General features: G+C 42.9%; 1 protein-coding gene across 1 annotated transcript in view; it reads left to right on the top strand.

Moving 5' to 3' along the window:
* GP2 (glycoprotein 2) overlaps positions 1 to 10,802 on the top strand; it is a 20,112-nt gene extending 9,310 nt beyond the window's left edge. Inside the window, exons 7-11 of the mRNA XM_006146592.2 lie at positions 1,081 to 1,326; positions 2,678 to 2,840; positions 3,653 to 3,737; positions 5,156 to 5,200; positions 8,521 to 10,802. Of these exons, the coding sequence (XP_006146654.1) occupies positions 1,081 to 1,326; positions 2,678 to 2,840; positions 3,653 to 3,737; positions 5,156 to 5,200; positions 8,521 to 8,579 (598 nt within the window). The 3' untranslated portion in view covers positions 8,580 to 10,802. The remainder of the gene's footprint in view (positions 1 to 1,080; positions 1,327 to 2,677; positions 2,841 to 3,652; positions 3,738 to 5,155; positions 5,201 to 8,520) is intronic.
* The last annotated feature ends 1,868 nt before the right edge of the window (positions 10,803 to 12,670 follow it).

Raw genomic sequence — 12,670 nt, 5'->3', positions numbered from 1 at the left:
TTTTTTGAGAGATTTTCACTGTAGGGCGCGTGCGCTCGCCAGACAGACAGAGAGAGACATAGAGACAGAAAGCGAGAAATCACCCCCCAGGGGGATGGTCACGCCGCAATCCCTTCTCCTCCATTCTCCTCTCGGGATCTTGGGCACGCACGCACACGCGCCCGGCATGAGTTTTTTTAAGCCACCGGGTCCGGGACATGAACCGCGGTCGACTACGTGGGAGTCCAGCGACATAGCCATTACGCTAACTGCTGGTTCCCGAGAAGCTTTGGGAGCAGAGAACAGGAGTCCTGAACCTAATTTTGGTGGGGAATAATAGGGAGAGGAAGGCTTCCCAGCAGACATGAGATTTAAACTGAGCCCACCTGTGGTTGGATAACCAGGACTCCATTCCCAGAAATGAAACCAAATAGCAACTTGGGTGGGATTCCCTCTGGGGAGAGACTTTTGTCAGGGTTCACCACTATATCTCAGTGCCTGGAATGGGTTCCTGTTGAATCAGTTCCTTAATGCTCCTAGTCTTTCCAGGGGAATTTTTGTCAGAAATCTAGAAATTCAGAGTTCTTCTCATTTCCTTGTCATCACCTGGGCTCACAGAGATCAGAAGGGTTAGTCATTTTCTAGCTCAATAGTTTTCAGGCTATATCATGTTGGGGCCTATGGCTCATAAAAAATCAAAACGAAAGTCAGTTATCTTGTTGAAATTGGTGTTTCAGTGACGATTATGGGGCCAAGGGGAAGGAAGCAGTCTGCTGCTAAAAAGTGTGAGCCCACAGAACTGATCCCAGGCCCCATTCTTTGGGTGAAAAGATGGAGATGCACATCAACAGTAATTTCTAGAGTGATGAAGATATGTGCAACTTGTCAGGCAGGGAGGATTTGTGGAAATCTGGGAAATAGACTTGTCTGTTTGTCAAGGTTAGTGCCAAGTTTAGTGCTTGGCTTAAGTAAATGGTTGATTAGTTTATGTAGGGATCAAAGATGTGTTTTTGCTGCCATATCGTTACACAATGATTGATTTATGTGGTTCTCTCTGGTCAAAACCTGACATTTCCATTCTTGTGGCTTTTCTCATCTCAGCTCTCTGAATGTCAGTGTGGGTGGGGCGGGAGAGTTCACTGTCCGGATGGCCCTCTTCCAAGACCAGAACTACACTCGTCCTTACGAAGGGTCTTCGGCTGTGCTATCAGTTGAATCCATGCTCTATGTGGGCGCCATCTTGGAGAGAGGGGACACCTCCCGCTTTAACCTGTTATTGAGGAACTGCTATGCCACCCCCACGGAAGACAAGGCTGACCCTGTGAAATATTTCATCATCAGAAACAGGTACTGGGTGAATCGGGGATTATAATATCTGCTGACCTTAGTGAGGTTTGGGGAAAATGTTTACCTCATCCACCCCAGGAAATTGTGTAAGTTGGTTGACCTTTTTTGGAAATAACTTGGTGTTACATATCATGACTATGCCCTTTGAACCAGGAATGTCTCTCTTGAGATTTTTAGCCCAATGTATTAACACAAAATAGGTAGGCAGAGTTAGGAAATGCCTGTTATTTTTCATTTTAATGTTCTTGATAACATTGGGAATAGGTTCGTTGATCAAAAATAGGAACTCAATTCATGACAGGCAGTTATACAGTTGTTAATACTGATCAACATGAAAACAATAAGGTAAGTATTACAGAATAAAATATTAGCTGTGCTATCAGTTGAATCCATGCTCTATGTGGGCGCCATCTTGGAGAGAGGGGACACCTCCCGCTTTAACCTGTTATTGAGGAACTGCTATGCCACCCCCACGGAAGACAAGGCTGACCCTGTGAAATATTTCATCATCAGAAACAGGTACTGGGTGAATCGGGGATTATAATATCTGCTGACCTTAGTGAGGTTTGGGGAAAATGTTTACCTCATCCACCCCAGGAAATTGTGTAAGTTGGTTGACCTTTTTTGGAAATAACTTGGTGTTACATATCATGACTATGCCCTTTGAACCAGGAATGTCTCTCTTGAGATTTTTAGCCCAATGTATTAACACAAAATAGGTAGGCAGAGTTAGGAAATGCCTGTTATTTTTCATTTTAATGTTCTTGATAACATTGGGAATAGGTTCGTTGATCAAAAATAGGAACTCAATTCATGACAGGCAGTTATACAGTTGTTAATACTGATCAACATGAAAACAATAAGGTAAGTATTACAGAATAAAATATTATTAAGTACCATTAACTGACCAAAAAAAAAAAAAAACAAGGAAAATGCCTATCTATAGATCATGATTCAAATATATTGTAGTAATAGTATTAGCTAATATTTATCATTGAATTTAGCCATGTACCAAGCTATGTACCAATACTTGAATTATCTCATTAAATGCTCACATCAACTCTATGAGGTGTCTATTACCGTCTCCACAGCGCGGAGTAGAAAATGGAATCTCAGTAAGGTTAAGTAGCCTTCCTGATCACTTAGCTAGGAAGTGTGTTTGGCTGGAATTTAAAAATCAGTCTGTCGTACCCCTGAGACTGTGCCCCAAATAATTTAAACCATGTAAGCTTGTGGATGACATTTTGAAAGAAACAGAAGTCTATTTTCATGATGGTGGGAAGTTGAGGGCCCCTTACTGTTCTCTGATACTGTTTTCAGAAGTTATACCCTTGCCCCATCCCCCTTCCAGCTGTCCAAATCAACGTGATTCAACTATCAATGTGGAGGAGAATGGGATATCCTCAGAAAGCCGGTTCTCAGTTCAAATGTTCATGTTTGCTGGAAATTATGACCTAGTTTTCCTGCATTGTGAGGTTCATCTCTGCGATTCTGTTAAGGAACAGTGCCAGCCGGTGAGTGTCTCTTCTAACTGGACTACTTGGTGCTAGCATGGGACCTGTCACCTAAGCTCTCCATGTATCTTTATTAGAATTATGGGGGGAGAGAGGGAGAGAAGGAAGGGAGGAAGGAAGGCAGAAGGAAGGAGAGAAAGAGATAGAGATAGAGAGAGAGAAAGATACGTGGATGGATGTGAGGGAGGGAGGAAGAGAGGGAAGAAGGAAGGATGAATAAATGAATCCTGGGACTCCTAAAAGCATATTTGTAAACAGTTATTGTGTGCCCCAGAGGCCAATCAGAGGAAAGAGACTGTCCCCTAGGCTTTCTTGGCACAAGAGATATTTAAAATTATTGTAATAATAATTGGCTTTTTTGGTGCTTACTTTGTATCAAATACCATGCTGAAAATTTTACATACCTTACCTAATTTAATTCTCACAACAACCCTTTAAGTATATTCTTTCATTGTCTCCATTATACAAATAAGGAAACTGAGGCTCACAAAAGTCCATTTTCCACAAGTTAAGTGCAGTTTGCAAGTGTCAGAGCTGGGATGTGCCTCCACTGAGATGTGACTCCAGAGCTCACATTTGTACCCCAGTGTGGCGCTGCTTATAAATAGCTGGCCTCTACGGGGTGCTTAGTATGGGCCTCTGTGTTGCAGACACACCTCTGAGAATTCTCCAGATTGAAATAACTACAGTGTCAGCGTTAGGGCCAACTGAGGGCCCCAGGTCTTAGGGCCAGATTTGCACATGGCAGGGGCAATCTGGATGGAAATCAACCATTTAAATTTTGATATAATGAGAGTTCTCCATCCCCACAGTCCTGCTCAAGAAGTCAACTCCGCAGTGAAGCACTGGCCATTGACCTGGCCCAGGTTCTAGATTTGGGACCCATCACTCGGAAAGGTAAGTGACCAAGTCCTGGGACAAGGCTAGTGACCAGATGCTGACAGCCAAATACAGATGCCTGGGGTCACTAGCTCAGCTACGCAGGGCTTTTATGCCTCTTAGTATTCACGCTATTCTTCCATGAGTTGCTCTGGACAATAATAATTACATTGCCATTTGTAGTGGGCCTCGAGTGCTAGAGACCAGGCTAAGTTCTTCATCCACTGACTCTTTTAATCCTCCCATGACTGTGTCTATTTTATAGGTTAAAAAATCAAGAATTAGATTAGTGACTCACCCCAGATGTTTCTGCTCCAGAGCAGTTGGTGTTAAGATTAGAAGCAGCTCAGTCTGATTCTGATTCTAAACCATGTGGCCCTTTCCTTACCCCAGTTGTTCTCAGTCCCCATAACCCAGACCCTTTTGGATGAAGCCTAAGTCCCAACTCCATGTAAAGGCAACTTTGTTTTCTGGTGAATGGCTGTTTTTCTGTTTTTTTTTTTAGATAGAGATTTTTGTTACAGGGCACATGTGCTTGCCGGAGACAGAGAGAGAGAGAAAGCAAGAAATCACCCATCTCGGGGGGGATGGGTATGCATGCACATGTGCCTGGCATGAGTTTCAAGGTACAGGTCCAGGCCTCAAACCACACCTAGCCAGGTGGCAGTCCAGCACCTTAACCACTAGAAATGACTGTTTTTCAAAACTCAGTTACAGTATTCTAGAGTATGCTATAGGGGAAGCATTACGACTTCTCTAATTTTCATCTATCCTGCACATGGGTTAGCAGCATTACTGTGAGTTTTATTTACATCAGAATGGAGAAGTCAAGAAATCCCAAAGAACGTAAGCACGTTTTCCCCTAAAGAAGTTAAAATGTAGTGATGGTACTAATTGCAGCAATAATGAAGCATTCGCTGTACCTGGCCCCACGCCAAACTCCTTTCTCTGAATTATCACTTGGAATGTCCACGAAAGCCCGCGAGAATGAGTGCTAGCACCATTTTCATTCTCCAGAGGAGTAAGCAGAGCTGTCTCATGAAGAAGGTGATGCACTGAGTTCTTCGGCCCTTTTATTGGGCCTCAGTTTGAAGCCTTATATGATGCCACAAGGTAGCTAGGGGCCTAGAAATTTCCACTTTGGAATCAGCCAGCCTGGAGTTCAAATCCCAGCTCTTCTACTGCCTGGCAAGTCCCTCTGTATCACTAAGCCTTAGTCTTCTTATTTGTCCAAGGGGAGAATACTTTGGTCACAAATCTCTCAGGAAGACTAAGTGGAAAATGCATGAAATGTGTTTAGAAAGGTGCCTGCAGGTAACAGATGCCTCAACAGTGTGGACTGTCAGTGGTTGTGACGACCAGGTCCAGGAGGGTATAGAGCAGCTGCTGCCCAGTGCTGTAGTCACCACAGTGTCACCCACTGCTCTCATTCACAGGTGCTGAGTCTCCTGGTGTCATGAATGGAAACCCCAGAACTGCAGGTACGCTTTTTTCTCGTGTCTTTCTCAACTCTCTCTCTTTTTTTTTAATTTAAATTTTTTTTTCTGGGAACCAGCAGTTGGCGTAATGGCTATGTCACTGGACTCCCACGTAGTCGACTGTGGTTCGCGTCCTGGACCCGGTGGCTTAAAACTCACGCCAGGCATGTGTGCGTACGTGCCCAAGATTCTAAGAGGAGAATGGAGGAGAAGGGACTGCGGTGTGACCATCCCCCCTGGGGGGTGATTTCTCGCTTTCTGTCTCTATGTCTCTCTCTGTCTGTCTGGCGAGCGCATGCGCCCTATAGCGAAAATCTCTCCCCCCCCCCAATTTTTTTTTTCTTATTACTCATACATTAAATCACTATACATCATTTAGATGGTGAAGAATTCCGCTCACATTTATTCAGCCTCTTCTATGTCCCAAACCCTGTGCTAGGGACTGTGTACACTGAAATGAACCAGACCCAAGACTGGTTCTTTTTTTCCCTCTTTAATATATATTTTTAAGTTTATTTATTTATTTCTTGTGAGAGCAAGAGAGAGGGAGACAGTACCCCTAATAGGATCTTGATGCCACAATCTACTCCCAGCTTCAATCGGCCACGGATCATGGGTACATGCACGGATCATGGGTACATGCACGGATCATGGGTCCGGCATCCTCAGGGAGATCTCCAGATAGCTCAGATGTAAACTCAGAACCTTCTCTTGTGTGTTAGCTTCAAAAGCATCATATTTTACCATATTATCATATTTATCATATGTGCCACTGTCCAACTCCAAGACTGGTTCTTCAGATGTTCCCATTCTAGCAGAGGAGACACTTGACAACAAACGAAATGCCTATTGTATAGGCACTAAATACATGATGGTGAACAAGACAAGCCAGATGCCAACCCTCATAGAACTTGTGTTGCAGTGTGAGAAATAGACAATAGAAAATAAACAGTATTTCAGAAACAAAAGAAGGTGCCACAATAAGTTACTGGCATGAATAATAATGCTTTAAATAAGATAAAGTTTATTTCTCTTGCACATAAATAAAAGTCTGGAAGGAAGCAGTACACGGCTAGGGGAGCGGCATCATGAAATTGTCAAAGACCAGAGTTCTTCCAGCTCACCCCTCCACCATCTTTAAAGGTCCAAGATGGATCCAGATGCCAATCTTCGTATCTATGCAGCAGGATGGAGGGAACAGGGAGAAATCAATGAACGTTAAGGAATATTCCCAGAAGCTGGCTCCTCATACCCTCATTTATATCTCATTGGCCAGTGTTTAGTCACATGGCCACACTTGGTTGCAAAGGAAGCTGGGAAATGTCATATTTTTTTCTGGGTGGCCATGTGCTTATCCTATGTTTGATGCTTTTATTATCAAGGTAGGTAGGAAGGAAGAATGAGGATTGTAGTGGATAAATGGTCAGAAAATTCTTCAGATAAATTGATATTTAAACCAAATAAGAAAAAGGATCAAGGTGTGCAAGTATGGGAACGAGCCTTCTGAGCAGAGGGAACACCAGTTCACTGCCCAGAGACAGGCACAGGAGCAAACAAATGACAAGCGAGTAGATAATACAGATAGAGCACCTAGAAGACTAATCCACTACGCTGGATAAGATCAGGAAGGAATTTCACCAGGTAGTACAATCTGAATGAGGTTTTGATGAATGACTTGGCATTCAAAAGACAGAAAAAATGAAGAAATATATTTTGGACAAAACAAAAACACATGCTATTATTTTGCTACTCCCCAAAATGACCTATATTGGTGAACTCAGACATGATAAAAGTCTTTCTGCCCTCAAATCTCCAATGACCTAGGAGTCTAAAAATGTCTAACCAAATCCCAAGTCTAAGGATGACCTCTCTGCTCATTGCTAACATTCAAACGATGCTGAGAAAATTAATATTTGTTGGAGAGAGTGTTTAGAGCTCAGACTAAAACAGCTGGAAGTCAGAACCGTGAGCCTCATTCATTTCAGCTAGTCCTTCAAATTAGAACAGTGCCTGGAACAGTTTGCTTCTCCCTAGAGTTTGCTGGATTGACTAATTTCTTAGGGTGGGTGGTAGATTTTGGAACCTTTTGGAAGATGAGGGGATCAACCTGATGGTGAGGTAACAGACCACCACAAGGGGGCACCTGTGGTTTTCACTGTTTGTTATCTTCCACAATTTATTTTCTGATGTTTTAAAATCAGTTGAACATCAACCTGTTTATAATGATAAACTATTGGCTCATCAGAAAAGTCATGACATATTTTCCTATGTTTTTCTTTGCAAAAATGAGTCATGGCGTTTTGGATGACTCAAAAGTTGTCCTGCCCTTCTATAGGTCTGAAACTTTAATATTCATCTCTCTACCTCAAGGATATCAGCATGTCACTGTAAAATTGGGCCCTCTAGGCCCCCTGACACAAGGTAGCTATCATCTGTGGTCTTTATTAACACCGAGTTCATAGCAATGTGTAAAAATGACATGATCTAGTCATCACAGATCTTAGAATCTAATTTTCAAAACTAACACTTACGTGGTGTTTACCATGGGCCACACACTTCTAAATGCTGGATATGAATTCACTTATTTATGTACAAAATCCAATGAGGTAACAGAGGGTATTGACATTTCAGTTTTGTGTACAGGGAAACTCAGGCACAGAGAGGTTTAAAAACTTGCTTAAAACTGCCCAGATAGTTGTAGATGCTAAGCTAGGTGGTCAGGCCTCAGAGGCAGTGCTTTCAATCTTTGTGCCTTTCTGCCTCTTCAGTAATAGCAAAAATAATGCTAGCAGCTGCAGCAAACAACCTGTCTGTGCCTTCACCCCACAGTACCATGCTCCACTAAGCTACTGGATGAGCAATGTAGCTCTGCTCCACGTAGTCATTAGGCTCCCACTATCTTCTGGTAACTTGGTGGCAACTCCAAGATCTCTTGTGAGTCCTCTCCTGGATCCTCTGCATCTGTTCCTTAGATGGCGGATGAGTCAGGATGCAGGAGCATGTAAGAGGTTTTAAGGACCATGCCTAGACATGGCATAAATAGCTTCTACCTATATCTCATTGGCTAGATTCAGTCATATGGTCCCTCCTACCCACAAAGAAGGCTGGGAAAAATTCCTGTGTGCCCAGAAGAAAATGGAAGAAGTGGTTGGTAATCAGATGGTGGGGTGTGTGCCGTAAGATTGTCAGGCGTGGTAACCCAGACCGTATACTCGGAAAGCACTGCCTCTCATCCTCAGGCAGCATCAAACAAGGAGACCATCTCGTGTTTGCAGCTGAGTTCTAAAGCCCAACACCTGACAGTCATCTCTTTTGTATTTCAGAACCCTTGATGGCATGGCGGATCCTCCTCCTGCCTGTCCTCCTGGCTTGGTTGTTCTGAGAGCTCAGCTGAGCATCTGGCCTCTGGCAATGGCTTCCATTTACCCTTCAGCACTCCTCCTCCCTCTCCAGATCAAGCAGATAGTCTTGGTATTAACATGCTGAAGTCCAGGATAGGTATGAGGAAAGGGAAGCTTTCACCTTCTTTTTGACACTCCCAGTGCTTTTGTATTCTTTCCCACGGTGGGGCCCTGTCATCCTTGTTCTGGGCTGGCTCTCTCATTCATTATAGGGATCTGAAAACAAACTTGCTAACTGCCTCTGTGGCCCCAGCCTTTACCAGAAGGGCAACATATGTTTATAACTTCGGGGAAGAGGTATCCCATCATGGGGTGGTAGGTGGGGTGAACACATATAAAAGGCCCACTCATGACTCCTTTCCAAGCATCTCCTGTTCTAACTGCTGATGAATTGAACGGACCCTTGTGTTCATTTGCTTCCTCTGATGTGTTTCCATCATGGTCTCCACAATAGCCATGGGGACAGGTAAAGGGGCTACATTTGGAGACTCTGCTCCAGGGAAGACTGGTCCCCATCACTCCGCAGTCCCCCACCAAACCACAGGCATGCTGTGATGTGCCTAGAGCTAACTGCACAAATGCTGACCCCTGGGCCCTGGATGCTGCAGGAACTGCTTGATTTTGATGCAGAGAACAACTCTCATTGTACATCAGGGTGTGCTGAAGGGTTAAGCAGGGAATGTGAGCAGAAAATGAGGCACCAACCTTGCTGTGGGACTGTAGCAGTGAAGCCTGGGGGATGGCTGAAGACCCTTTCTGGGAACCTTTCATGAAACTTCACAAAGCACTCCTCAAGGAAGCTGCAAATGGAAACTGTTTCCCTTCCCCAGTGGCTGCACATTAAGCCTCTCCATGCTAGTCTCAGAGAGAATGTCAGCAGCCAGGGCCAGATCACTGGGTGCTGAGCCTGTGTCTCTGCTGGGAAGAGACTTTTCAATGTGCTGCCTTGTTCAGAGATAGTGTGGTTGCAAGAAGAAGAAGACACTAACTCCAACTAATGCAGGTATAAGGGGAATTCATATAAGGCTATGTGAGGATAAAGCCCAAGGGTAGGAGAGACATCCTGGCTGTGCATGCACTGGGAATGGACCCTGGCAGGCCACAAGAAACCAGGGTTGTCCATTTTCCTATCATTCTTTCTCAAGCCACATAGCCTTTTACACCTGCTTATCCTTGTGTGTCTCCTACTATTCCCTCCTCTCTGAAGCCAGCTTTTCCTGTTTATTCATCCCTTGGTCAAATATAGGCATTCCAGCTTCTTATCACTACCTACTTCAGAGATCAGCAGAAATTGACAAGCATCTTGTTATCCCACATTCAAACGACACCAGCTGTTGAGTCGCTTAGGTACGAGGCCAGGCAAGTGGGTCCATCTAAGTAAAAAAGAGTTGATGGCTATGATTTGATGAGGCAGGTCTCAGACAAATGGGACTGTTTCTTGGACAGACACTCTTCAAAGACCACTATGATAATGGTTTCATTAAAAGAGGGCCTTCTGGAAAGAATTGATTCCTGTTTCCTCAGTGAGTCAGAGAACTTGTATGTACATTTGAAAGGAGGTGAGATGGTTGGAAAAAGCCTGGAGGAGAGCTCTGGAGGTTCTAACCTCCCTTCTCTGAGGTTCAGCTTCTTCCTTCTGCAGAATAAGAGGAGTTGGACTAGATCAAGATTTTCAGATATTTTTTTAACTAGTAGAACTATTCCTTCAAATACAGTTCTATGCAGACATCTAATATATAGAGATTTAAAGCAAATAGACTCTTGTCGATGTCAGGTAGGGAGCTTAGCTCTCCAATTCTGTGATTTTCTCCTCAAGCCCTCAAGGAAATTCCATGATAACCCACAGGGCTACCAAGGACAAAGTTTTGGAACTCCCTGTGACATATGAACGCTTTCTTCTAGAATAAACTACATAGGATTCCACGTAACTAAAGTCAACCCTAGCTGTCTGTCTTATGACTTCCTATCTGTCTATATCATCTATGTATCTATCACCTATCTATCATCCAAAATCTATCTATCTATCATCTATCTTTCTATCTATCTATCTATCTATCTATCTATCTATCTATCTATCATCTATTCATGCATCTATCATATCTCTACTTATTTATCATTTAGCCAGACAACTAGCTATATATATTTTTTTGTTTGTTTGTTTGTTTTGTTTTGTTTTCTGCAAACGAGTGAACTGATTAACAATCTCTGAATGTCTAGTCCACTTCATTCATTTGGTCAACACAAATTTGCTGAATAACTGCTATGTCTCAGGCCCAAGTCCTTGGATACAATAATGAATGAGGCACTGCCTTTTCCCTTAGAAAATTCATGATCCTGATGGAACACACACAGAGATATACATATATATCTGCTCAACACTCAAATATATATATCAGCTGACCCTCACACTCAGACCTTGTACCCCCTGATGCTTCCATCCACACCAATATAAATAGTCTAACAAATATACATATCAATCTCATGCCCAAAATACACAATGGCACAGGCAAAGAACCTTGCCTGTATCCTCAGGCCCAGCTCTGAAGAACTATGTAACAATATTTTTAGCACACTCTATTTATTAGGCATTATTTTACAAGCATTATGTGCATTGTATCATCCCATCCTTGCATTAGACATAGGAAGTAGGTGCTACTGTTACCTCTGATTCAGAGATGAATAAACCAAGGCTTAAAGAAGATAATCACTAACCCAAGGGCTTAAAGTTGTTTTTTTTTCTTTTCTAAAGTATTATCTTATTTAACTTTATTTATTTAATTTTATTTTAATTTAACCAGAAAGGGAGGGAGGAAGAGAGAGAGAGAGAGAGAGAGTGAGAGAGAGCAAGCAAGCAGCCAGGTCCAGGACTCTAACTGTGGTCAGCCAAGTGGAGTCCAGCACCCTTACTCACCATATTACTTGCTGCTCCCTGGCTTAAAGTTTTTAAATGCTGAAGTCAAGGCTTGAACTCAAGTAGTAAGACTTTGGAGAACACACTCTTAATTAGACACTGCTTTCTACCTCCATTTGTGTACAACATTCACACACACATACACACATGGCAGCACCCATATATGCACACAGGTACCAGCATGCATACATGTAGCTACTCGCAGACAGGCACATGGGAGCATACACATACTCACTGACACTCACATATGGATAGCAGACATATGCATTTGCCAACACAGAGGCCCTCAATGTACAAGGCACTGGCACTCATGAATATACAGATGCTAACATGTGTACATTGACTTATTATAATTTAGATTCAGAAATATGCACAGATGCTCACATATACCTTAGTGCAGAAAAAAGGGCTACATCCAGTATTCATGTGTGTACATGTATTTGCACACATGTGTGTATACATGGATGTGCATATATGAGGGGTTTTGCAAAAGTTCGTGGAAAATGTATATTATTTTAAAAACTATGCATGTATTTTAAAATAATTTATTTAATTTAATTTATTATTATTATTATTATTATTTTGCTTTGAGCATGTGCACTCATGAGAGAGATAGAAAATGATAAAGCATGCTGCCAGGTCTGGGACTCGAACTGTGGTCAGCCATGTGGGAGTCTAGCACTTTAACCACCATGCCACCTGCTGGCCCATGTGCATGGATTTTTTATTTTTTGGTGTGAAAGTTTTTTGCACTGAAATAAACATACTTTAATTCTATTTTTCCATGAACTTTTGAAGTCCTCTCATATTTGCCTACAAGACACAAGGCTTGGACCCAACTTCCCCAGAACCACAATTCTGGCCATGTCTCCTCTCCCATTAGCTTTCTTATTCCCTGACCCTCTACTGATATCTAGCTGGGCACTAGGACAAGAAAAGTCCAGCTCAGAGGACATGATGAAAATGGGTTCTGGAGCTAACATCTGGATAGTCTAGAGTTGAAGGATGATGGAGACAGTGAGAAGGACCAGGACCTGTGTTTGGAAAGACTGGCCGCTCGGTCCTGAGGGAGCACCTACAAGCAGCTAGCGTATGATGACAATGACGAGGTGTAAGGCAACTCTGATCTCCAGGAACTTAAATTCTACTTGGGGAAACAGG

Source organism: Tupaia chinensis, unplaced genomic scaffold (genome assembly GCF_000334495.1).
Source record: "Tupaia chinensis unplaced genomic scaffold, TupChi_1.0 Scaffold000182_1, whole genome shotgun sequence".
NCBI lineage: Eukaryota > Metazoa > Chordata > Mammalia > Scandentia > Tupaiidae > Tupaia > Tupaia belangeri.
The sequence above is the reverse complement of the archived record's forward strand: the minus strand, read 5'-3'. Positions and strand labels throughout refer to the sequence as shown.